The sequence below is a fragment of the Dreissena polymorpha genome, chromosome 1 (assembly GCF_020536995.1).
Source record: "Dreissena polymorpha isolate Duluth1 chromosome 1, UMN_Dpol_1.0, whole genome shotgun sequence".
NCBI classification, from domain to species: domain Eukaryota; kingdom Metazoa; phylum Mollusca; class Bivalvia; order Myida; family Dreissenidae; genus Dreissena; species Dreissena polymorpha.
The window spans coordinates 38,826,147-38,853,961 of record NC_068355.1 but is presented as its reverse complement, the minus strand read 5'-3'; the positions used below and the strand labels follow the sequence as shown (position 1 = coordinate 38,853,961).

At 37.5% G+C, this 27,815-nt stretch overlaps 1 protein-coding gene across 4 annotated transcripts in view; it reads left to right on the top strand.

Annotated features, from left to right (window-relative positions):
* Nucleotides 1–27,815, top strand: part of LOC127865021 (uncharacterized) — a 39,206-nt gene that overhangs the window by 433 nt on the left and 10,958 nt on the right. For 2 of the 4 annotated variants that reach the window (XM_052404879.1, XM_052404878.1), the window contains exons 2-3: nucleotides 20,047–20,631; nucleotides 26,126–26,235. In XM_052404879.1, coding sequence (XP_052260839.1) covers nucleotides 20,154–20,631; nucleotides 26,126–26,235 — 588 coding nt within the window. In that variant the 5' untranslated portion in view covers nucleotides 20,047–20,153. Of the gene's footprint in view, nucleotides 1–7,913; nucleotides 8,244–11,440; nucleotides 11,754–20,046; nucleotides 20,632–26,125; nucleotides 26,236–27,815 lie in introns of those variants that run through there. The other 2 variants (XM_052404881.1, XM_052404880.1) reach the window with 2 other exon arrangements.

Genomic DNA, 27,815 nt, shown 5'->3' with positions numbered 1-27,815 from the left:
TTTTCAAGTTTTCAGTGCTATGATTTTAAGGAGTCCTTGAAGCAAGGGTGAAGATATCACATGATAAATATGCACACCATATTGAATGATGACAGCAGTATTGTAGTGTTTTTACGGTTAGCTCTTTGTGGGGTTCGTCAACAACTACAGCAATTACTTGCAACGGCACTAAATACAATACTCACGTTGGCATCGACTGGAATGCTCGTCAGGATGGCACCAAACGTCCTCGTCGTCTTCGAGGGAACTCGTCGGCTATACTCGTCGGTTGCACGTCACAAAATGGCACTATACATGTACTTCTGGGAATACACCTCCAGGCAAATACGTACTTAAACACACAGTCACCGGCTTACATACACATATACTTCTGGGAATACACTTCCAGGGAAATGCCTGTCATTTACACAATCACAGGCAACTCACAGACTCACATACACAGTCACAGACTCACTTATATCTTCTGGGAATGGCCTTCCAGGTAAATACGTGTTGAACACACATAAAATACAATATAATACAATATGATACAATATAATCTATACTCAGGCTCACAATTACTCACTCAGGCTCACAATTACTCCAAGCAATACTCAACTTGGGAAAAGACGTCCACTCGCATCAGTCACCCGTGCATAAGAGACCGTACAAACTCGTGCTACCCAGCATGCACTATTCCGATTTGTCGCTGGTTCCCAATCACGAGGTATGTGCGCATTTTGTAGACCGGGCACCGGCACAACACTCCTCCCACTTTTCTCCTTTTGGGACGACGCCACACAGCGAAGGAATCATACCGGCGCAACCGATGAAGTAATAGTGCCCCTTGCGTAAGCACCTTGACCTAACACCTCAAAGTTAGGTCTGCATGCCGGCCTCTCTTGGCGCAACGCCTGCCATAGACCACAACTAAAGTTAATGCATCTCCATTAAATGACCATTTGTGTTTAGCACCTTCGCACAAATATGAACGCATATGAGCCATAATCTTTGTTAATAAAGAGTTAAAAATAAAAGTTCACAATAAGGTCCGGTAACTCTTGCTCCTTTTCTTGTCTGCACAATAATTGGACAAGTGTACCCACCTTCCAACCTATTTTCACAAATTTTAAGAAATAAAATAACTTATCCAATAAAATCATAAAATATCATACAAATACATCCCCTCGCAGCCCAAATGAGAAGGCCTACGCCCTCTGCATGTGACTGCATAATATACAATAAAAATCCGCTTGGTTATATTAAAATAAAAATCACAAGAAACGTAACCTTCTAAGGCACTACAAATGCGTTTAAATAATATCTCAGTGACAAAAAGGTTAAAAATATAAGAATAAAAATAATCTTATTTTTGTCCAAATAATACATATAATCATTGACATTATATGGAGGAAAAGACAACTAAAATAAAACTATTGTACCCACTACATTCCTCCCACTTTTCTCCTCTTGGGCCGCCGCCGTACGGTCGCACCCAAGGCAGAAGAGACAAAGACTCAAATGGGACCATGATCCCCCTCCCGCAGGCACGGGAGTGCCTTTGCCCAGCGGGGTACATACAGACCGCTGCATTCTAGCGGTTAGTGACCAATATGTTTCTTGCATAAGAAAATTTCCATCACATTAGTAAATAAAAAAAACATTATTGTCGGCTATCGTCCGACAATTGCTTAATCAAGAAAAAACATTCTTGTTGGCTTTCGTCCAACAAGTACAGTCACTTATGTATTAGAATGTGGAGATCACACTGAGAAATAATGTACTTTACAAAAATAAAAACAAAATAAAAGTGTACATGCACCGGGAAACAACTCCGGCCATTCAAAAAATTAAAGTGACGCTACGAGACAGTTGCCGTCAAGCACGGTCACACACAAATTTAAAAAGACCTGCAAATATTGTTTAAAAGAACAACTCCGGGAAATACCACTTCCGGCCAACAGTATTGAGTGTGACAGTGTTCGTCAAGCACTGTCACCTATAAAAAACAAACTCATGCGACAAAATTCTACGACATTGCTCGGTATATGGTTGGTAGAAAAGAAATTCATTTATAGAAAATTACGGAAATAAATGACATGATACAGCAATGACGAAGTGATTGAAGTTAGATCGACTCACAAATCTTAACATGGAAGGATAAAAGGTGACGGAGGTGCCAAGACTGGGATATTGCAGGGGAAACCGGGTTTCTATTCACCATCTGCGTAGTTACCACATCCGATGGTGCGGTGTGACAGCGGTCGTCCGACAATGTCACACCCGACCATAAGTTAAAAAAAAACAAACAACAGACTTCACGGGAAATAATCAAACACATCCGTGACTGTGCAAAGCACTTCTTAGCGCGGTAATACAAAAATTACAGGAAGTTAAGCGCGGACGGCACAAGATAATTTGGGACGACACTTTATGCCTATTCATTAAACCCCCATTTCGCAGAGCACTGTTCAGATTAATTTCAACAATATTGCAATAAAAGACTGGGCTTAAACTGAGACAATAGGACATATATATTCAAAACAATCTAATCAAACTAATCAAAATGTTTAAAAGAACTATTACTTTTATACACCGCGTACTTCATGTAATATTCATAACAACAACTTTTACTACTACTACTACTACTACTACTACTTCTGCTACTACTACTACTACCACTACTACTACTACTACTACTACTACTACCACTACTACTACTACCACTACTACTACTACTACTACTACTACTACTACTACTACTACTACTACTACTACTACTACTACTACTACTACTGCTGCTGCTTTTAGTGTTACTACTAGAGATACTCCGCGTACACCGTAATACGTTATCAACACCGCGAATAGAATGTCACTGCAACTTTACTGTAATTTTTTTTTTTTAATTGGGGGTCTTTTGTATTTTGCATTGTTTTCCTAGTTTTACTAACAATTAACCTCGCCATTTACAATTTAAGGCGGTACAGATTTTGGAAGTTAGACGCTCTGGTGGTCGCCAACCTAATTTCCACCGCTGGGACCGCTCCCAGCGGCGAGAACTAGAGGGTCGCCACCCTTTGGAACCACGCCTAACAAGTCTTCGAACACCACCTTCCCAGCTGTCATCTGGGGTAACTCGGCATCCGCATGCGCCGCCCTTACGGCGGTCACACGCGGCAACTTCTGTCGCCCTTCTGACAGGTACTGACCTTCCGGTGGCCGGAGTAGTTTCAGCAGCTTTTCGTTGGGCTATTTTGGCCCCCACCTGGTCGGCCCTGTCGGTCGCCATGCTTTTAGCCGCCTCCGCAGACTGAACCGCAACGCGCTGCACGCGAAATTCATCATCGCACACAGGATCTCCATGGTCTCCTTCAGTGCTCTCGCAAATGACCATCCTTGGATCACTGACGACATCTGGCACTGTTGGCAGCACCAAGGGAACTGCATCGTGCACGTCCTTGGCATGCTGCACCTTCATGCAGAACTGGGAAACCGGACCTAGCTGGTTTACATGATCCACTTCCGGTTGGCCCAACTGCTTAGTCGTCGCAGCTACCACAACGGGCTCCTTCTCCTTATGGTTGGGCAAGGACATGGCATGAAAATGTCCCCAGTTGGAACCATATCTGCCGCGATACGATCCCTCAGGGCGGACTTTTGAATTTTGGTTCCGATGCCCACGTAAACCTCCGCCACCAGCACCCGCAGGATACATAACCTGGCGTTGGTCGTTGTACCACCGGTTCCGGACCTTCCCTGGGTAGGGGCACTCCACAGGGTATTCGGCATAGCCTTTTTTATTTCGAAACGGCTTACCCGGTTGTCGGACAAAGGGATCAACGGCCGAAATTCCAAAAGAGTTTGACAATCTCTCCACAGCATCCAGCAACTTCTCGACCACCTGGGTCAATTTGTCGACCGCCGACACACTGACCTCATCCGCAGTGGGTGCTTTCTTCACCTCGTGAACCCACCTTGACTCTTCTTGCTCAGTCTCCTGGGTATACCTCGGAGCCGCGGCGCAAGCCGACTGAACATGGCTATATATCTTCAGCATGTTCATCGCATCTCCCATAGATGTTGGTAACTGCAGACTAACATGCTTGCCGGCCTCCTCGTCAATCAAACCGTGACAAAACTTCGTCACTGCCTGTTCAGCGGCGTATGCATAGGGCAGATCACGAAACGCCGCTGTTGCCAGCTTCAGCGCCCGATCTGACCAATTGTCTAGGGACTCGCCTACTTCCTGATGGGCAACGTGGAAACGGCCCTGCGCGGTGGCGGTAAGCTCCCTGGCGCCAAAACGCTCCTGCAGTCGCTGCATTAGCTCTGCGTAAGGTACCGCCCCTCTCCCTTCGGTAAGCAACGCATAGAAATCGACCGCCTTTCCTGTCAAACACCAACCAAGGCAATCGGCGCATTCTGCGTCAGACCAATCTTGCACCCTTGCGTAGCGCTCAAACTTGCTCTGAAAAACAAACCAATTGCTCTGCCCATCATATAACAGGCTCTTAGGCAATTTTGTCAGAACATCCCGATCTTTCTGTGTCGGGGGAATACTTGGGCCAGGAGGGTTGCTTGGTCCGGGCAAATTATTGAAAACCGGTGCATTGCTGGGTATGGGAATAGTGATGGTAGATGGAATTGGGACAGGTAGACCATTCGGGGCAAGAGGGCCCTTTGAGGCACGATGGGATCCCGTAGGCCCATTGTCCCTACTCTGGGGCAAACCTAACAAAGGGGGCGGGGCGGGGACGCTTGATGCGACATTAAACGGTTTCGGTATGCTTGTCATCATATTGTCCGGCTGTAACAACAGACGCTTTGGGAGCAAAGGCTTTGCAATCTGGGGAAGAAAATCGTCCCATTGAGCTACGTCCGCCTCAAGAGCCGAAATTTGGGCTTCGAGTTGGGCCCTCTCGTGATCCTGACTTACCGACTCCTTCTCGAGCACAGACATATCTATCCACCTTTCGTGTGGGTCCATGGGCCTATTAGCGATTGACCGCCCCATTCCACCCTCCCCAACATGTTCCGCCCCATCCCCATACCCCAGGGCTTCTCTAAATAATGCGGGGTTAGTACTAAAATCCAACTCGGTCATGTCACCAAAGGTCAGCGGCCGCCCTATAATTGCCTCTAAAGTATGTGGTAACAAATTTCCCGTATTTTCCCGTATCAAAACAATGGCCTGTGCCAGTTGTCTGCCCACACCCAGAATATTGCATAATCTAGTGGGAGTGTCGTAGTTCACTCGAATTTTTCTGGGGGCTACCAGTAAAAATGGTGGGGTATATCCACTTCCCATATCCATTGTTAATTTAGAACTTTACAAGTAAATATGAAAAAGTTAAATTAATAAACAACCTAAAATAAATGGGCCAAGAAATTCTGAAATAAAAACTTTTGTATCTACTGGTAGGCAATTAAAATTTAATTGCCAAACAATAACCAATTAACAAAATCGCTATCACTGTTGTTGCTATCAATAATCAATAAAAACTAAAAGTAAGAAACACGTCGCTTTAACTTGACGTTAAGCACTAATTTCCCGGGACCCAGTTTACTTTCGCAATAACACTGCTATAAAAAGAATTGCCAAGGACAAAACTCGTGCGTGTAAACTTCTATTTCCTCGGACTTTAGTTACCGATATATCAGCAATTTACACTGCTATATACAACAGTCAACCAAACACGTTTTTCATGAACTGCTGCGCACAGAATACGCGCCAACTAATCACGGGAAAATTGCCAAATAAAAAAAAAACACGTGGCCATCCGTTGATTACACAAGCAATTAAACTGTAACAAACAGCATTGGAAAATCACGTTTTTTAAGAAATATTTCACCAACTGATTACATGGCCGGCGAATGCCAACAATGGAAAAAAACTACGATGCCGTCTGTTTGTTACACACTTCTTAAAATAGACGAACACTGAGTTCAACAAGTTAAAAACAGAAATCACGTTTTATGAAACGAACAGTTTCTATAAACTTTAAATTAAATTTGATCCGTCGATTGAAAATAAATTATGCGATGCCGATTGATTTTGCAACTAGCCTAACCGTTAAACACAATTTTCACTTTGTCCCCCGTTGGGCGCCATTGTAGTGTTTTTACGGTTAGCTCTTTGTGGGGTTCGTCAACAACTACAGCAATTACTTGCAACGGCACTAAATACAATACTCACGTTGGCATCGACTGGAATGCTCGTCAGGATGGCACCAAACGTCCTCGTCGTCTTCGAGGGAACTCGTCGGCTATACTCGTCGGTTGCACGTCACAAAATGGCACTATACATGTACTTCTGGGAATACACCTCCAGGCAAATACGTACTTAAACACACAGTCACCGGCTTACATACACATATACTTCTGGGAATACACTTCCAGGGAAATGCCTGTCATTTACACAATCACAGGCAACTCACAGACTCACATACACAGTCACAGACTCACTTATATCTTCTGGGAATGGCCTTCCAGGTAAATACGTGTTGAACACACATAAAATACAATATAATACAATATGATACAATATAATCTATACTCAGGCTCACAATTACTCACTCAGGCTCACAATTACTCCAAGCAATACTCAACTTGGGAAAAGACGTCCACTCGCATCAGTCACCCGTGCATAAGAGACCGTACAAACTCGTGCTACCCAGCATGCACTATTCCGATTTGTCGCTGGTTCCCAATCACGAGGTATGTGCGCATTTTGTAGACCGGGCACCGGCACAACAGTATTGCAATGCCATTCTAACAATCTTAAAATTGTTCTTATTGTGTTTTATACAAGATTAAAATTAAAAATTGTAATGAAAGACACTGCAGTTTCTGCAACTCTAGTGAGTTTATCTCATGTCTGCAAGTTTATTCAATTAAAATATCAAATAAAGTGTTGATTCTACAATGAAATACTTTTTAGAATTGTGACAAAATGAAAATATATCTCAGCATACTGGCTTCTTCGACACCATGGACATCAAGTGTCACATTAAAGTGATATCAAGCCGACACCTGTGGTTTGTAAGACCAGGTTTTTCAGAAATGGCATCTGGCTTATAAGTTTTTAGTGGATAGAATGTATGTGAGGAACATATTTTTGCCAGGCTTTTTAGCACATTGGAAATAATGATACATTATGAGTTATAGCAATCGTGGAATGCAAAACAATGAAGCACTTTTGAGTTATGACCCTTAAATTATGTCCATTTGTTTATCTTTGACTTGTGATTAAATTTTGTCAGACTAGAGGATATTTTGAAAACTTAAACTCCCATTCCCCAATTTGTAAGGATATTTTGCTTAATTTATTTGTACTTTATTCTGTTTACATAATAAATCCATGTGATGACTGTCCACCAAACACTTGTTTATATGTCCAGCAACGGCACATGTGTGCGATGGACACATGTTTTTCTTTATTTTGTTTTATCACTCTGAAAATAATTGTTATTTGATATTCTAATGGCTCAAACAAAATTGAACACATTGACTCATTAAGATAATATCCATAAAATTATTTCAATAGTACTTTATAAACTCATTGTTAACAATGGTATAAAATAAAATATGTATCAAATATATCAATTTCCTCCAACAAAATCATTCCAGTTGATTGTATTTATGTAATTACAATCCTATTAAACCAAGTTTCTATTTAAGAAATCAGTGTATGTGCATATTTTAATAAAAAAATCACTATGATAATGTTATGGATAGACTGCTTTTTTGTGGAATTATTTTGAAATTTTCAAATGTGCCTAAAGTACCCCATACTGTTCTCAATGATAAATTTATATTATGTACATTTAAATGTATATATTAAATATTTTAAACATCAGTCTGTGGTAAACACCATAATGTCCAACATTCCCACAATGAATTTTCCACTGAGTTTACTGTAGCAGACAGATTTTGGATTTTACATCATCCTTCTGTGTGACTTTGGATGACATGTCCTCCGTTTTTGGCACCACCTCTGCTACTCTCCGCCTCCCATCTTTGTCAACCTCAATGATTGCATGGGACCCAACTCCACACACCAGAACATGTCCTGAGTCAGTCACACGGAGGCCAGGTGGGTAACCTTTCCAGTTCAGTGCAGGGTCAGTTAGAGTGGAGATCACTTTGCCATCCCTGGACAGGGTGACCAGCTGATTGCTACGGATGTTGGCCAAATATATCCTGTCTCCATCATTATTCACTGCACAGGAAGCAACTGTGGAATGGAAGACAGTGAAAAAGAGGTTTTGCTTTTGAAAACATAAAGATAATAGCAGGTCATATAATAAAAAATAAATATAAGTTCATTAATGTCAAGATTTCTGGTAGTATTTACTTCATAAATAAAACACTAAATGAGATGAAACATGAATAAAAGTACTTTATCATGTCTCCATCAGGACTTTTGCACAGTGTCTAACTGTGGAATAGGAAACACTGAAGATAGGATGTTGCATATGGACATTAGGGCATGCAATAAACAAAGATGTAATTTGAGTTTGCATTTGGCAATATAAAGTCCAGATTTCTGGTAGTACATGTATATTAGAAACATAGATAATTTTATCAAATAAAGCATACATTTAAGTTAATGGGTAGAACATTTTAACCAAATTGTTAATACTAAAAACTAGTAGAACTATGCATGTGATTAATTGTGTTTATTTTGTTGCAAAGGTTAAGTGTAAAAGATATGAATTGTTTTTTAAAGACATCATAATATAATGGAAGTATCTTTTTTAGCTCATCTAGTTTTTGAAAAAAAAAAAATGAGCTATTGTCATCACCTTGGCGTCGGCGTCCAGTTAAGTTTTGCGTTAAGGTACACTTTTCTCATAAAGTATCAATGCTATTGCATTCAAACTTGGTACACTTACTTACTATCATGAGGGGACTGGGCAGGCAAAGTGAGATAATTCTTGCTTGCATTTTGACAGAATTATGTGCCCTTTTTATACTTAGAAAATTGAAAATTTTGGTTAAGTTTTGTGTTTAGGTCCATTTTATTCCTTAAGTATCAGGGCTATTGCTTTCATACTTGCAACACTTACTATCATAAGGGGACTGTGCAGGCAAAGTTATGTAACTCTGACTGGCATTTTGACGGAATTATGTGCCCTTTTTATACTTAGAAAATTGAAAATTTTGTTAAGTTTTGTGTTTAGGTCCACTTTTTTCCTAAAGTATCAAAGCCATTGCTTTCATACTGGCAACACTTACTAACTATAGTAAGGGGACTGTGCAGGCAAAGTTATGTAACTCTGACTGGCATTTTGATGGAATTATGTGCCCTTTTTATACTTAGAAAATTGAAAATTTGGTTAAGTTTTGTGTTTAGGTCCACTTTTTTCCAAAAGTATCAAAGCCATTGCTTTCATACTTGCAACACTTACTAACTATCGTAAGGGGACTGTGCAGGCAAAGTTATGTAACTCTGACTGGCATTTTGACGGAATTATGGGCCCTTTATACTTGATTTTTTTTTAATTAAAGATCATCTAATAAACACCACACCCTCACACTATACCCCCCCCCCCCAACCCCCACCCCAAAAAAATAATTTTTATGGCCCCAGTAGGGTGGCATATAGCAGTTGAACTGTCCGTCAGTATGTCAGTCAGTCTGTCTGTCAGTCCGAAAAAAAACTTTAACATTGACCATAACTTTTTCACTTTTTAAGAAAGCAACTTGATATTTGGCATGCAAGTGTATCTCATGGAGCTGCACATTTTGAGTGGGGAAAGGTCAAGGTCATATGTCAAATTTATGGTGTCTGTCCGTCCGAAAACATTAACATTGGCCATAAGTTTTTCAATATTGAAGATAGCAACTTGATATTTGGCATGCATGTGTATCTCATGGAGCTGAAAATTTTGATTGGTGAAAGGTGAAGGTGAAGGTCATCCTTTAAGGTCAAATGTCAAATATATGGTGTCTGTCCGTTCGAAAACTCTAACATTGGCCATAACTTTTTTAATATTGAAGATAACATCTTGATATTTGGCTTGCATGTGTATCTCATGAAGCTGCACATTTTGAGTGGTGGAAGGTCACGGTCATCCTTCAAGGTCATCCTTTAAGGTCAAAAAATAAAATAAAATCAAAGTGGCGTTCTCATGAAGCTACACATTTTGAGTGGTGGAAGTTCAAGGTCATCCTTCAAGGTCAAGGTCATCCTTCAAGGTCAAAAAACAAAAAATTTCAAAGCGGCATTATCATTAAGCTGCACATTTTGAGTGGTGGAAGTTCAAGGTCAAGGTCATTCTTCAAGGTCAAGGTCATCCTTAGAGGTCAAAGGTAAAAAAAATAATTCAAAGCGGCATTATCATGAAGCTGCACATTTTGAGTGGTGTAGGTTCAAGGTCAAGGTCATCCTTCAAGGTCAAGGTCATCCTTCAAGGTCAAAGGTCAAACTAAATATAAAAAAATCAAAGTGGCGTTATCATGAAGCTGCACATTTTGAGTGGTGGAAGTTCAAGGTCAAGGTCATCCTTCAAGGTCAAATAAAAAAAAAAAATCAAAGCGGCGTTCTCATGAAGCTGCACATTTTGAGTGGTGGAAGTTCAAGGTCAAGGTCATCCTTCAAGGTCAAGGTCATCCTTCAAGGTCAATGGTCAAAAAAATTTAATCAAAGCGGCGTTCTCATGAAGCTGCACATTTTGAATGGTGGAAGTTCAAGGTCAAGGTCATTCTTCAAGGTCAAGGTCATCCTTCAAGGTCAAAGGTCAAAAGAATAATAATTTCAAAGCAGCGTTATCATGAAGCTGCACATTTTGAGTGGTGAAAGTTCAAGGTCATCCTTCAAGGTCAAGGTCATCTTTCAAGGTCAAAGGTCAAAAAAATATTTCAAAGCGGCCTTCTCATAAAGCTGCACATTTTGAGTGGTGGAAGTTCAAAGTCAAGGTCATCCTTCAAGGTCAAAGGTAAAAAATAAATAAATAATAATTTCAAAGCGGAGCAATAGGGGGCATTGTGTTTCTGACAAACACATCTCTTGTTTTTTTCAAACATGGTTAAAAAACACAAATATATATTTATTATTTTATTTTTGAAATACCGTCCAACCATCCCACCCAAGAATCCCCCCCCATTTTTTTTTGCATTTTTGGAAGATAATGTAATAAATGACCACACCCCCACACTATACACCCCTCTCCACTCCACCCCTCCATCCTTTGTGATTGAAACTGAGATAGGTCCCTACACCTTTAAAAAGAAAAATAGATGAGCGGTCTGCACCCGCAAGGCGGTGCTCTTGTTTAATTCATCTAATTGTTTTGGGAAAATACTATTTTGATTTGAAAACATATGTTTCTGTGAATGTGAATACAAACTAGAGATTATGACATTGTTAGATATGTTCAGCTTATTATTTACAAAATGTACATTTGTTTTTTAACATTTTATGAAACAAATTGCTTATTGATTTCATTGATAGTTTAAACATGGGTCTTATCAGTATAAACAATTGGAAAAACTATGTTGTTAATGATTACCTGTCTGTGAATCCAATGCATCCTCATACATTTTCCTCACCAGTGTTCCATCCACAGTGTACTGGTACAGAGCTGTGCTTGATGTAATGTACAGGTGACTGCCTTTATGGGCAATACACAAACATGGATGTTCGAGCTTTTGTATCCTGTCCTTAATCAACTGACCATCGGTCACTCTGATGAAATGGACCTCACAGTTATCCACAGCAACAGCCACCAGATTGGAGTCAATGCTGCACATAGACAATGGTATACCAGGCAAGTCATAGTGGGCCACCACCTTGTAGGTCTTGTCCAGTAGCTTCACTTTACAGTTGGACTTGTCTGTGATAAGGCGTTCTCCCATAGATGTCTCACAGATATTGGATATGTTGCATTCATTTCTATCTTTTGTTTTTACTGTATATCTCTCTCTGTTCTTTTTTGTGATGACTTCACTAGTATTGCACAGCTCTGAAGGTTTGTTCACATCGCTTTGTTGCTGTTGTTGGCTGCAAACTGTGTTGGAATCAGGCATTTGGCTTCTTTTTGCCATGTTCTCTGTTGCGCTTTTGGAACTTTTTGATTGTTTCATTTGGCAGAGTATCTGTCCCAATCCAGAGAGGGTAGCTAGGTTTTTTTTTATGGTTGTATCAGGGTTAAAAGTCAGTGTCATTGCTTGTGTTGTTGCCATGCCTTGTAAGATTGTCTTTGTCTTCAGGGACTGTTCAAGGCATTTTCTATACTTGATGAAATGGATCACTTCATTCTTGTCTTTCACATTTAGCCAATCATCTTGTACACATGTCATATTTTGTACTGACTCTGTACACTTTTTAATATCAGCTTGAATTGATGTCCTCATGGTAGCCAGTAACTTGTCTAATTCCTTGAGAGTACTATTCTCAAGAAGATCCAAAGAATCGTTTATTTTCTTGCGTAAAGCTTTGATTTCTTTGAGACTCTTTGTATAAGATTTTCTAAAAGACATAAGACTTTTCCTAAAGTAGTCTATCTTCTTCGTCAACTTCTGGCGTTGTTTATCAACAGTTACTGACAAGTGATCAAGCTCTCCTTTCTGGTCAAGGTCTTTCACTTTATCAGCTATCAGTATTACTTGGCTGCAATTCCTAAAAAAAATTTTTTTTTTTATATATTTTTTGTAGAAATTGTTTCCATTGTCATATGTGTTTTTTATTTTAAATTATTATATTAAGTCAGAAGAAATAATTTTAAAAATCTATTTGGCTGTTATTTTCTAACCTTAGATTTTGAATCAAACTGATATCATATGTTATACATAATTAAAACATTACGCATAGACCATATTTGCACACAATTCTCAAGAACATCATCATATCTGACCTTGAAAAAGATTCCATTATATACTGGTGTGAGCATATTTATTTTCTATGGTGGAAAAAATATTAGTTATTTACACATACTTTAGGATTCTCTATAAACTCCTTCAATGAAGGGAGCATATAGCAACAGTCTCCCTACTACAAAGGTCACACGAAGTGGTCTATTTTGACCATAAAATAGCTCGTCTTAGCCATAACTTTTACATATATTGATGGGTTTTTTAATTTCTAAGCACAAAGCTTATCCATCAAAGGACAACTTGGTGTGTAAGACATGTCTCCCTACCTTTTAGTTCAAAGTCACATGTATAGTTCAAGTCAAATTTAGTCATAAAACAGTTTGTTTTGACTTAACATTCATCATACAAGAGGTCAATGTTGGGAGGGGTTAGTTACTTTTCAGCGCTAAATAACATTCACATTTTCTGGCCTTGTTTGTTATTTATTAAGTTGTGCATGTACAATATTTCTCATAGTACGTAAAAAATTGCAAAAGTTATGCCAATTTTCAAACACCTGTTTAAAAAAGGGGATGTATTATGGAACATCATTCTGTGGCTGGTGGTTTTGCCAGTGGGTATTAGACTCAGTAGGCAGGAATGTTGGTGGGTACCAGAAAAAAACATCAGCTCAAATCAGTTTAAATCAGATCAGCATGCATCTTGGTGATAATGTTTATGACCAATATATCTCAGCCAAGTTTTATTACAAGCCAGATCACTTGAGCTTTTCTGAATTATGGCCCTTGAATTATTGAACAAAAAAGTTTTTATTAACCTTGTCTGCTCTCTGAATCAAAATGTTTTAAACAGATTATCGTGAAACTTGGTGATGATTATTTTGGCATAATAACTGAGTCAAGTCTAATAACCAGTCAGTTTGTATGAAACACTATTATGGCCCATGAATTGTACTACAAAAAGGTGACATAAAATGTTTCCACTCTCTAAGTTAAACAGTTCAAACGGGCTCATCATTAAATTTAGTGATAATGTTTGTGGGCATATAATATTGGCCAAGTTTGATGCCTACCCAGATACTCTGATTTCTGGGGAAATAGAGCCCGTGGGCTCCTTTGGGGGTGGGGGTGGGGGTAAGGCATAAGTTTTACACAGAATGCCTTGACAGGAGAATTGAAGAATGATATCAATTCACTTCAAGTTATATTAAGAAATGAATACCTACTTACTATCTTTGTATACCCTTCTGGAATATAAGCATTATACTCTTTTGTTAAGCAATTTATACTACTTAAACTGAACTAAGATAAAACTTAAAAATTCAGATTTTTTGTCAGAGGGGTATTGTAAATTTGAAGTCAAATATGTATACTGTTTTCTAGGGACAATGTGGCCAGACTTTGGCGCCAAAAGTGGATAAAGTGTGTGCTGAAGCACTTCAGCGATATCGCTTTCGAATCATCCAAGGGCTTAATTAAATAACTAAATTGAAATGTAATGGTCACATAACCCTGTTCAGGCATAAATATCAACTGGTTTTAATCTTCATCAAACTTGGTCACAATGTTTGTGGTTATAAAATCTCGTCCAATTAAAATAACCAGATAGATCATGTAAAGCACTTCTCAATTATAGCAATTCAATATTCAGAAATGGTCAAATTAATGTTGTATGCTCACTAACTCAAATTTTTCTCATCTTATAATCATCAAACTTAATCAACTTGAGCCAGCCCCTTTATCAGGGTACTTTGTGACAAGTTGTGATGCTTAAGACATAATTATAACATCAGGCTTCCTATTAGGACATGTGACATCTGTGTATATGATAAGTTTCTATTGTGATGAACGTAGTATTTACAACATTGTAACGGTATGAAAGATGGTCAAAGATTTATTTAGACATAATTTAATACACATTTTGATAATAGTGCAACTGTACTTACTTATGATTGTGCAGATGGCAGACATGACATATCAGTTCCAAATGGTCCTCACAAAATCCTGTTAGTCTTTCTTTCGTGTGCTCTTGACATATCTCCAATTCATCCACATTGGTCTTAGGCCACTGGCTTATGTGATTTCTGCCCAACAATTCATGCCTCTTAAAAAGTGTGTTATGGAGCTCGACACAATTGCAACAAAAAAACTTTGAACATTCCTCACAGTAAAATGCAGCCTCTGAGTTTCTGTCATTTTCCTGACAAGTCAAGCAAGAGAAATCATAGATCACATCACAGCCTTTTTCAATTGAACTCTCAACATTGGAAGCCATTTTTTATCACTATTGAGTATTTCTTTTGTTGTAATTGTAATCATTGACATTTAATCTTAGTTACCTGTTTATCGTTTGCTGCTTAATGAAAGTTTAAAGTTCATTACACCATTACACATTCATTCACTGTAATAATTAATATATTAATGAGTGCCTACTTAATTGGCACTCATTCTGTATACCGTAATTACTTTAAGTTTTCGGACACCCTCCTTTTTAGTAAAAATATTTATTTTTTCGTGACTTAATTTTCGGACATATGGGTTTTCGTTCATAATTAATGTCTCTTAATTTTTGGCAGAAATATTTTACCGTCCTATTTAACAGACTTCAGCTCTGTTTTTTCGCTTATCTCGTGACACTTTGATCATGGGTTTTTACAACCGGATAACCATGTATATAGGTAGAAAATAATGGATTCACTTAACAGCATTTGAAACAGTGTCATCTTACTATTGAAGCAGAATGTTTTCTGTTTTTACTTTTTTGTTCTATATCATTTCAGGTAAGTGTTAGCAATGCTGTGAAGTTGTATTTATTTCTTAAGGCAGAACAAGAAGATTTAATCACAAACAAATTATTGTACATTTGTTTATTGCATTTATTTCAAAATAATTATAATTTTCGGACACCTTAATTTTATCTCGAAATTTTCGGAAACCTGTAATTTTTGAATATTTTTTATTATTATTAAGTGTCTGAAGACATAGAGTAATTACGGTACTTCAGGGCAATCTTTAAACTCCTGTTTATTATAAACATTTAAGTCAGTATTGATGGGATTTAAACTTGATCACCATATAAAATATACAACCAGTTGAAAGTACAGGCTAATCTGGGTTTAGAGACGGTAAGAAGGTTGATCTTTAAACTGATTTCTTAACAAACGTGGTCTGTTAATACTTATTAATGCATCCTGGTCTCTTGTTGTGCTTTTATGATTGTTGCTTAATTAACAGGTGCTATTATAACATATATTGCATACTGCTTTGTATTATTTTTCTATAGAGAATATATAAAAATTGCTGGTAGTAAAAAAGGTTTGTTTAATGAATCTTTTTTTTTCATACGGATTTATTTTCAGGTTGATTTTCTGAACAGGTATTGAAGGGACATTTTCAAGTTTTGGTAAATTGGCATCTTGAAAAAAAAAGGTTCAGATTTGTAAATTTTCTTTGTTACAAGTTATAATAATTATCAGTAATACTGAAGATTTACCCTGCTGTAAAATATCCATAATATGCATCTTTTGACGATTTAAAAACATGAAAATCATAAAGCGTAAAAATCATAAAACAATAGAATAATTTGGAGAGCTCTGTTGTTAATATAATATTTTGTGACACTACCAGGATTGCTTTTATAAAGTATAAAAAACATCACGCATTGTATGAGCATGGATGGCCGAGTGGTCTAAGTGATAGACTTTTACTCCAGGGGTCAGTGGTATGAGCCCAGTTGAGGATTATTTTTTGTTCTTTCTTTAATTTTATTCTTGATTTTTTACTGCAGTTTTTTAGATCAATTGTTATACATTTATCAATATATAAAGCATTTAATGACAATCTTCAATACATGCCAAAATCTGTGAAAAGGTCCCTTTAAAGACAACGCAATACAGCAGGGCATTAGTGGGAATTTTTTGTAAAAGAAAAAAGTTTATTTCATTGTTATTCATCTGGTTGTGTACTTAAGTGCACTAGACTGACTTTCCTAATAATGGGTTTTTCGTGGAGGATACAAAATGGTCTTTGTAATAAAGTTTATTCTTTTCTCAAAGAATTATTTCTCACTAGTTTGGGATTGGCACTGTACTGGTCAAATTAGGAAAATTAGAGTTGTTTTCATTAAAATTGGGACATTTATGTTTTTCTTAAAAACTGACATAAACAATAAATTTAGGGCCCTTGCTACACTTTGGGGTATTGGCGCCGGGGCCCTTAGAGGGGGGAATTTGGCGTCATTTTTTGGCAAAAGGGGAATTTTAAAAGATCTTTCCACCAACCATTCAACACTTAAAATTGCTATATTTTAATGTTATTTACATTAATATACATTTAATCAAAGGTTAATAGCACGATACCAGCTGGCAACATAGGTATAAAAGTAAAAAAATAAAAAAAAATTGGAGGGGGGAAATTTTAAGCTGAAATATGGGAAAAAAGTATACTATTTTAAGTGGGAATGGGGCCAAATTTCGGCCCCAAAAACGGCCAAACGATCGAGGGCCCTGAAATTACAATAAATAAATTCTGAAACAGCATTTTCAGAGGAACAATTGATTTTGATTATTCATTTGTACATGATGGTATTTCTTTTGGGGTCTTTTTGCATTATTTTCACAGGCTTTCAGGATCTTGCACCTTTATATCAGGTATAAATGAAGGAGAATTTGATTGTAAAGGTACCATGTTAGGGTAGGGTAGCAAGTTTATATAGGGGGACAACGCTCAAAGCATATGAGCGTAATTTTTTTAATTTTTTTGAAGTAAGCAGAAAGAGAAAGCATTAAATTGCCACATGCTTTAAAAGAAAACATCCTGGTGACATAATCATTTTTAGCCGGATTTTTTTCGAAAAAATCTCGGCTTATAGATTGATGTTGTCGGGCGGGCGGGGGGGCGGGCGGGCGGGCGGGGTGGCGGCGTGCTCGAAAATGTTTAAGTTCTTATTTCATGGTATAACTTTGGTATGCTTGGACCTAGAGTCTTCAAACTTGACATGAAGGTTGGCCAGGATTAACAGATGACCACTGGTCATTTCAAGGTCATTCATTTGAAGGTCAAGGTCACTGTGACCTTCAATATAAAAAATGTTAAAGTTCTTATAACTTTGGTATGCTTGGACCTAGAGTCTTGAAACTTGACATGAAGGTTGGCCATAACTAGTTAGTAACCACTGGTCATTTCAAGGTCATTCATTTGAAGGTCAAGGTCACTGTGACCTTGAATGTAAAAATGTTAAAGTTCTTATTTCATGGTATAACTTTGGTATGCTTGGACCTAGAGTCTTCAAACTTGACATGAAGGTTGGCCAGGATTAACAGATGACCACTGGTCATTTCAAGGTCATTCATTTGAAGGTGAAGGTCACTGTGACCTTCAATATAAAAATGTTAAAGTTGTTATAACTTTGGTATGCTTGGACCTAGAGTCTTGAAACTTGACATGAACGTTGGCCAGAACTAGTAAGTAACCACTGGACATTTCAAGGTCATTCATTTGAAGGTCAAGGTCACTGTGACCTTGAATGTAAAAATGTTAAAGTTGTTATAACTTTGGTATGCTTGGACCTAGAGTCTTGAAACTTGACATGAAGGTTGGCCAGAACTAGTAAGTAACCACTGGACATTTCAAGGTCATTAATTTGAAGGTCAAGGTCACTGTGACCTTGAATGTAAAAATGTTAAAGTTCTTATTTCATGTTATAACTTTGGTATGCTTGTACCTAGAGTCTTCAAACTTGAAATAAAGATTGGCCAGTACTAGAAGATGACCACTGGTCATTTCAATGTCATTCATTTGAAGGTCAAGGTCACTGTGACCTTAAATGTTAAAATGTTAAAATTGTTATAACTTTGGTATGCTTGGACATAGAGTCTTCAAACTTGACATGAAGGTTTGCAAGCACACTTAGATGACCACTGGTCATTTCAAGGTCATTCATTCTAAGGTCAAGGTCACTGTGACCTTGAATGTAAAAATGTTAAAGTTCTTATAACTTTGGTAGGTAAAAATGTTAAAGTTCTTATTCCATGTTATAACTTTGGTATGCTTGTACCTAGAGTCTTCAAACTTGACATAAAGGTTGGCCAGTACTAGAAGATCACCACTGCTCATTTCAATGTCATTCATTTGAAGGTCAAGGTCACTGTGACCTTCAATGTTAAAATGTTAAAATTGTTATAACTTTGGTATGCTTGGACCTAGAATCTCAAACTTGACGTAAAGGTTTGCAAGCACACTTAGATGACCACTGGTCATTTCAAGGTCATTCATTTCAATGTCATTCATTTGAAGGTCAAGGTCACTGTGAACTTAAATGTTAAAATGTTAAAATTGTTGTAACTTTGGTATGCTTGGACCTAGAATCTCAAACTTGACGTAAAGGTTTGCAAGCACACTTAGATGACCACTGGTCATTTCAAGGTCATTCATTTGAAGGTCGAGGTCACTGTGACCTTGGATGTAAATATGTTAAAGTTGTTAATACTTTGGTATGCTTAGACCTAGAGTCTTCAAACTTGATATGAAGGTTGGCCAGAACTAGTAGATGACCACTGGTCATTTTAAGGTCAAGGTCACCGTGACCTTGAATGTAAAAATGTTAAAATTCTTATTTCATGGTATAACTTTCTTATGCTTGGACTTACAGTCTTCCAACTGGACATGAAGGTTGGCCAGCACTAGTAGATGACAATTGGTCATTTTAAGGTCATTGAAGGTCAAGGTCACTGTGACCTTGAATGTTAAAAATTAAAAGTTGTTTTAACTTTCGTATGCTTGGACATGGACTTTGCCATGACTAACAGATGACCACTGGTCAAGAGAACAACTGGTCATTTTAAAGTCTTTCAATTGACAGTGACCTTAAATGTGAATATTTTTTTCATGATTTAACTTTGGTATGCTTACCACTGGTAATTTCAAGGACATTCAATTGAGGTTCTCAGTTGCGGCAACTTCAAATGTGAAAGGGCTCTAAAATAGGTTTGCTCATGCCTTGAAAAGTACTTACATTTCATTTTGACCTTTGAACAATATTTCAGTAATTTAAGTATTGCATTGACAAAAACACGAAAGGTACTTTCCTGTCATTTAAATCAAAAATCCGGCTTCAATGCGGTCATCTCCGACCGCGGAACTCTTGTTACTTTTTAGGTTTGCTCATTCTGTGATGAATAAAACACAATAACAGGGTTGGTTAAAAAAAAAAAAGAATGTTATTAACAAAAAACCATATTTTCATTTTCAGGTGCTGATAAGATGTACAAAAAGGGCAGTATCAAAAGGCATATTGTTGTTGTACTGGTTTGAAGAGGTACTCACAGCAACAAATTCACACTAGATAAACTCACTAAAATGGGCACCCTAAGAGGAATGCTGACGATCATCAGTAATGCAACTATGAGGAACAACAAAGGGACACAACTCATCCTAGCATGCTGTTGTATCCATTCCTCAACTTGGCATCACTCCATTTTTAAGAAAAATCTTCAGGTTAAAACAGACACTTCAGAGATTCCTGAAATTGGCACACCAGTTGAGTCGTGGTATTTTGATGTTTCTCGGTCAGGGCGAATTAAAATCGAATCAAAAATGGATGTGCATGTAGAGCCAATAAATTCACTGAAATTTCCAGAGATGAACAAGTTGTTTATCAATATAATGTACATGGGACAGAAGAAGCTGAGCAGTTATGATATTAAAGAGTTATCGAAGCAGTATGTGGTTGATGTTGATCTTGAGGACTTGAATGCAGGGATGCATCTTAAAATCGAGCAGAACACAAAAGCTGTACTGGAGACTCTGTGTCATATTAAACTGCCGCTCCAATATGGTATTTTACTTGCTTTTTGTTTGTTTATTTTTCAATTTGAAAATCATCTTTTGATTAAATTAAGTATGGACTTCAAAATACAATTTTATATTGTATGTACATGTATTCATTGAATCCTGAATGAAAAATGAATTAAAATACACATTTTTTTATATGAATTGTCCCGGAAGGATTTTAAATTGAGTACATTCAATTTTGCATATCTATGTTGCTCAATTATTTAGTTATGGCCCTTACATGATCTGCCATTTGCCATTTGAACCATTTACACACATTTAAGTCCAATACTTTTGTATAGCTTATTCAACAAATACGAACAAAACTTTGCCATCTTTTATAAATAGACATTTAAATCTTGCTTAAATGAAACTTGCTAACATGCTCTCAGTTATGGTCATTGCCTTGATATACAAAAAAGCTGTAGTTTTTCATAAAATTGCTTTAGCCAGCATATAACGGTTGGTTCTTATCCCACGCCAAAGGCAGAGGGATAAACTCATAAAGAATTGGCGTTGTCTGTCCATCAGTCTGTCAGTCCATCGGTCTATCAGTCTGTCTTGTGTGTCACAAACTTTTCAGGGCTATATCTTAGAAACTTTAGATATCAACATGAAACTTCATGGGTGTATAGATATCAACTAGGAGAAGTGCTATGAACAAGAACCATAAACATACACTTTCTTAATAAGAGTTATTGCCCTTTGTTGTATGAGGTAACTTTTCAGGGCTATATCTCATATATCATTCAAGATTTCAACATGAAACTTCAGAGGTGTAATGATATCACTGAAGAGAAGTGCCATTCTGAAGAACCACAACCCTTCAGTTTCTTAAATAAGAGTTATTGCCCTTTGTTTTGTTTCTATGATGCTACTTTTCAGGGCTATATCTCAAATATCCTGCAATTACCGTACACTAAATTTTTTTTTTGTATTATACAATACCGTAATTCCGCAAATATAATACGCACTTTTTACCTGGCAAATTTTTCTTCAAGTAGGGGGTGCGAATATATACGAGTTTAGATCAGAACAAAAATTTTCCTGTGAAAATTTTCAACTTAATCGTTGTTATTCGCTTCGTGACAGCCATTTTGAACTGCACCATTACATCAAAGGGGGGCACTATTAGTGAACATGGCTCGCACTGTCGTTCGCCATTTAAGCCATTTGTGAAAATACAGTCCAACCCCTTCTTCTGGTCACCCCTCATCGCCGGTCACCCCGTGTAGGCGCCCGGTCTGCGCCGCGACCATCGATAAACACTATATAATGCACCCCTCTTAAGCGGTAACCCCGTTTCTCCGGCCAGCGGCCAGCAATTTTGCATCCCAAATGTTAAATTCCCCCCATATGAGTGGTCACGCGCATGTAAGTCAGTCATGTAAATTGGCAAAATTACACAGACGCAACGGCGAAAAAATCGATACTTACTTCCAGTCTGCGGTTTAGGCTCTGTAGTACTGAAGCGTGATGTGTTATAAACATTTTGACAGCCAGTTTGCAAATTGCAATTAATTAGCGGCGGATTATCGGGTTATCGGGTTAAAAGCAATATGCGACCGTTTGATCTTTTTATTTCCGCACATGCGAATATCACCTATTATTAATGGAAAGGAGATTCTTAATTTATAATTTATTATTGTAGCTCATACTATTTCAAGCACACATTTATGACAAATATCGGCTAATTTAAAGTTAAAAAGAACAACAAACTTTTAACCGAAATCAACTGATCTACATGTTCTCTGTGCTACAAAGTTTTTATCCAAAAATCAATACACGCATGCTTTCGAACCATGGGTATGGCGTGACATTGTACATTGGTGCATAATTTTCGCGCGATTTTGTCGGGACAAAGGAAATACACGATGCTAGAATTTGTAAACGTCTCGTTAACATTAAACAATCGGGAGTGTGTTTCGGATTACAAATTATTATTCTCATTTGGGACTAAAAAAACCCATTTATATTTGTTTTATATTAAACAATGATTTCAATATTAATTTTGATAAAACCCTTTACACGGCGAAAAAACGTTTTTATAATATTATGCATGAAAAGCACGATTACCAGGAGGATAACACCCGGTTGCTATTATCAGTCTCTTAAGTAACTGGCCACGATTTTATCGTGAAGGAGATCACTGTCGGGACCAATTCGTGTGGTAGGTAATCAAAGCCATAAAACTTCAATAAACCGATTTATAGTGACACGGGAGTTATTCACGCATAACTGATTCACAACTGTTCCCATCTTAAGTGCATTGCGGCCATACAACGTGCATTGTGTAAACAATGAATCATGAGAATGATTCTTTTTCATTGACTTGATTTTGATGATGATATTGATGATGATTAGAAAGATGAAAAGAATATTTTTTTGAATGAAAATGTTGTTTTATAGGTGATTTTAGAAAGGAAGAAATAAAATTATTTTAAGTCTATACATTGTTTAGTACTTGTACACATATTTACCATTTTGTTTATACAAAATTTGAACAGTTGGCCATGCACTCATCAACTCCAGACTCTCTATGACCCAACCCCCTCTTAAGAGGCCACCCCGCTTAAGCAGCCAATTTGGCTGTTTCCCTTGACTGGCTGCTTAAGAGGGGTTGGACTGTATTGAGAATTTGGCTCACTAAAAATCTTACTTGCGAAAATTCTAAAATCTAGTGAAATTTCGTTGAAAACATCTGCAATTTATATTGGACTGGTTTTCTATATTTGTCTCTTTGTTTCAATGAAAGTGTTCGCAATTCGAACAGTAAACAAAACCCAGTCTGTACCCGATTATGACACATTGCTTGACCTTATTGTTATTGAAGTGCACATAGTAGCTGGCCAGTCAACATTGAGCTGGCTTACACCTGAAATGACGTTGTCAAATGAAACGTGAGATCGGGTGGAGCTATCGGATAATATTGGGTCATTCATGCGCAGACACTGTATACATTGAATACACAGTTAATATCGTCGTCTGCCTACAAAATAGCGACCGGACGCTAAGTTTTATAAAAAGAATAGCAAATGAAAAAAACAACGTGACAATACCCGTAAATAAATATTTCTAAGGTGACCACTTTTTATCTTTCTACCGAATATTTACCATATCTGAAGTGAAGATTGGTAATTAAATAATTAGTTCTATGATGCTAAAATTACACCTTTCTTCCGATTGCCGAATTATTTAGAGGTAATAATTAATTTTTTTTTTACTCCCAAACTATCCTTAACGACAGTGGCATATTTTAAATAAAGGGATACAAGAAAAACACGAGGGGTTTAATTGTATTTAAAGTTTAATTAAAGTATCGAGTTTGTAACACTTTGGAAGAGTAATTCATCTAGAATACTATAAAAACGGAAGTAACCACTTTGTCTACTTAGTATTTTATTATTATTATAATTATTATATTCCTTAATATTGTCAAATGGAATTAAATGTTAAAAAAAACACCAACAGCGTCTCTGTTTCTTTCGTTTGCAATTATGACTGCTTGACCCAGGTGTAAGCAGGTGGCCTGCGAGTTATCGGTGACAATCAACGGTAATATAAACAATAGGCAGAGATATTTATTATGCAACTGTCATGACAACAGCACAATAACACATCGCGATCAATATACCGGGGTAATACTGTGAAACAGATGGTTGATAACGCCGAATTGATTTGCTATTTTTACAACCCAAAAATAAATTGACACATTTTTTCGGAAATGGCTGATTTCGGACACTGATTTTTTTAGTGCGTATTTTAGTCCAATTTTCAATTTTTACAGATAAATTTTTACCAAACTCAGGGGTGCGTATTATACACGAGGGCGTATTATATTCGCGGATTTACGGTATATCAAGGTGTTTGCACCCATCCATAAAAACAATTTCTGTGGTTTGGGAGATCAATTCAAAGAATTCAACAAATTAACTTGTTTTCTTTTACAAACTGATCTAAGACTTGTTAGCTCCACTATTTACTGAATAGTTTTACTTATCACCCAAACCTCGGCTTTGGGGTCAGCATAAATCATCTCCTTAGGACCTTATTACTTTTCCTTTTACAGCCATTCAATTGAAACTTGACTAATGTGTATAGGGTCATTGTGTGCGGTCACTTTCCAAGATCCATAACTCTCACCTGAAATTAAGCAGAATTTTGCCATTGAATATTGGTTAAAAGAAATGTGCATCATCTCCATATCTCTTTTTTTAGCTCGGCTGTTTTCGGAGAAAACCCGAGGTATTGTCATAGCCAGCTTGCCGTCCGCCGTGATAAAACCTTAACATTGGCTCTAAAATCAAAGTGCTTCCACCTACAACTTTTAAACTTCATATGTAGATGCACCTTGATTAGTTTTACACGCCACACCCATTGTTGGGTCACTAGGTCAAAGGTCAAGGTCACTGTGACCTCTTAAAAAAAAAAAAAAAAAAAAATTCTGACAAGCTTTCATTTATTCAAATCTGCATCCACAGCCAAGCGTTGGCACCCGTTATGCGGTGCTCTTGTTGTTAAAAATTATAAATTTAAAATGTACACATGTGTTCAGGGTAATTGTTTGAAATCACTGATCTAGTTCTATTACTCTTACATGTACTTGCAATTTTTAGCAGAATTTAGCTCCTTTTTGTACTTGGAAAAGTCAGGTTAAGATTTTGGTGCAGCTACTTGAGAACATTTTTAGCATATTTAATAAAGAATTTTCTATATCTTCTACAGATACTGAAAAATAGTCTTAATGATAGTTCACTGACCAAAAGCTATAACTGTGACCAGATTTTTATGCAGGATTATGCCCCTTTATTTTATATGCAACACATATCTCTGTCAAAACTACAACTGATGCTCAATAGACACCATCACACATGTGTTTAAGATTATTCCATGACCACACGTGTCCTGCCGATCATCTCAGGCTTAAACTCTTGTCTTTTTCATTTACCAACTTTGGATATAGCAATCCTACATGGCGACCCAGCATCAAGGTCAATTTGCTTAAGATATATGAAGATTTTATTTCATATAACTTCAATCAGTATGGAGATATTGTGATGTAATTTTGTTTATAAAGCTAACACGCTTAGCTAAAATGAGGTTGCACTTTTTTTCAGTTGGGTCAAGATCAATCATACTGAAAAAAACAAAAAAACAAATTTCTTTCAATAACTTACATGTGAGTTTAAATTGAGGTGGTTGGCTGTTCTGTGTGTAAAGTTAGTGTGCATATACACCTATTCATGAATTACATAAAGGCTATTTGGGTCAATGTCACCATTACTAAAAATGGAAAAATTATTTCCAGTAATTAACTTGCTTCCAGGTATTGAACTAAAATTTGTCTTTACAATAATTATAAAAGATGACGGACAGACAGTTACTTTATCAAAGTGGAAGAATAGTCAAGTGATCTGTATTTGTACCGCTCTTGTTTTATATTATTTTAACCATGAAGTCTGATTACAAACTTATTTCCATTAATTGGTCTTTTGCAGACGTGGAGGTGGCATGCTTTGATCAGGCCTGTGTGTCAGTTGAACAGACAGAAGGAGCAAAGGTCAGTGTTCGGACCCATGCTGGAGGCTGCACGCTAAAGAATGTTAAGGTCAGTCTGGGGTCATATTATAAATGGCAAAATGATTCTTTTTCCTTAATCATAAATGCGGGTTCAAAATTCCCAAATGATGGTTTGACTTTCAGATGTTCCCTGAAAATAGAAAGACTTATTTAGTTGTAAATACCATTCTACTTATTTATATTTATGCCCCCCTTCGAAGAAGAGGGGGTATATTGCTTTGCTCATGTCGGTCGGTCTGTCGGTCCGTCCACCAGGTGGTTGTCAGACGATAACTCAAGAACGCTTGGGCCTAGGATCATGAAACTTCATAGGTACATTGATCATGACTCGCAGATGACCCCTATTGATTTTCAGGTCACTAGGTCAAAGGTCAAGGTCACGGTGACCCGAAATAGTAAAATGGTTTTTGAATGATAACTTAAGAACGCATATGCCTAGGATCATGAAACTTCATGGGTAGATTGATCATGACTCGCAGATGACCCCTATTGATTTTGAGGTCACTAGGTCAAAGGTCAAGGTCACAGTGACCCAAAATAGTAAAATGGTTTCCGGATGATAACTCAAGAATGCATACGCCTAGGATCATGAAACTTCATGGGTAGATTGATCATGACTCGCAGATTACCCCTATTAATTTTGAGTTCACTAGGTCAAAGGTCAAGGTCACGGTGACCCGAAATAGTGAAATGGTTTTCGGATGATAACTCAAGAACGCATATGCCTAGGATCATGAAACTTCACAGGTGGATTGATCATGACTGGCAGATGACACCTATTGATTTTGAGGTCACAAGGTCAAAGGTCAAGGTCACGGTGACCCGAAATAGTAAAATGAGTTTCGGATGATAACTCAAGAACGCTTTTGCCTAGGATCATGACACTTCATAGGTACATTGATCGTGACTCACAGATGACCCCTATTGATTTTCAGGTCACTAGGTCAAAGGTCAAGGTCACAGTGACACAAAATATATTCATACAATGGCTGCCACTACAACGGACAGTCCATATGGGGGGCATGCATGTTTTACAAACAGCCCTTGTTATTGTTATGCCCCCCTTCGAAGAAGAGGGGGTATATTGTTTTGCACATGTCAGTCCGTCCGTCCGTCCAACAGATGGTTTCCGGATGATAACTCAAGAACGCTTAGGCCTAGGATCATGAAACTTCATAGGTACATTGATCATGTCTGGCAGATGACCCCTATTGTTTTTAAGGTCACTAGGTCAAAGATCAAGGTCACAGTGACTGGAAATAGTAAAATGGTTTCCGGATGATAACTCAAGAATGCTTACGCCTAGGATCATGAATTTTCATAGGTAGATTGATCATGACTGGCAGATGACCCCTATTGATTTTCAGGTTACAAGGTCAAGGTAAGAGTGAATCGAAATAGTAAAATGGTTTCCGGATGATAACTCAAGAATGCTTAGGCCCTAGGATCATGAAACTTCATAGGTACATTGATCATGGCTGGCAAAAAACCCCTATTGATTTTCAGGTCACTAGGTCAAAGGTCAAGGTCACAGTGACTCGAAATTGTAAAATGGTTTCTAGATGATAACTCAAGAATGCTTACGTCTAGGATCATGAAACTTCATAG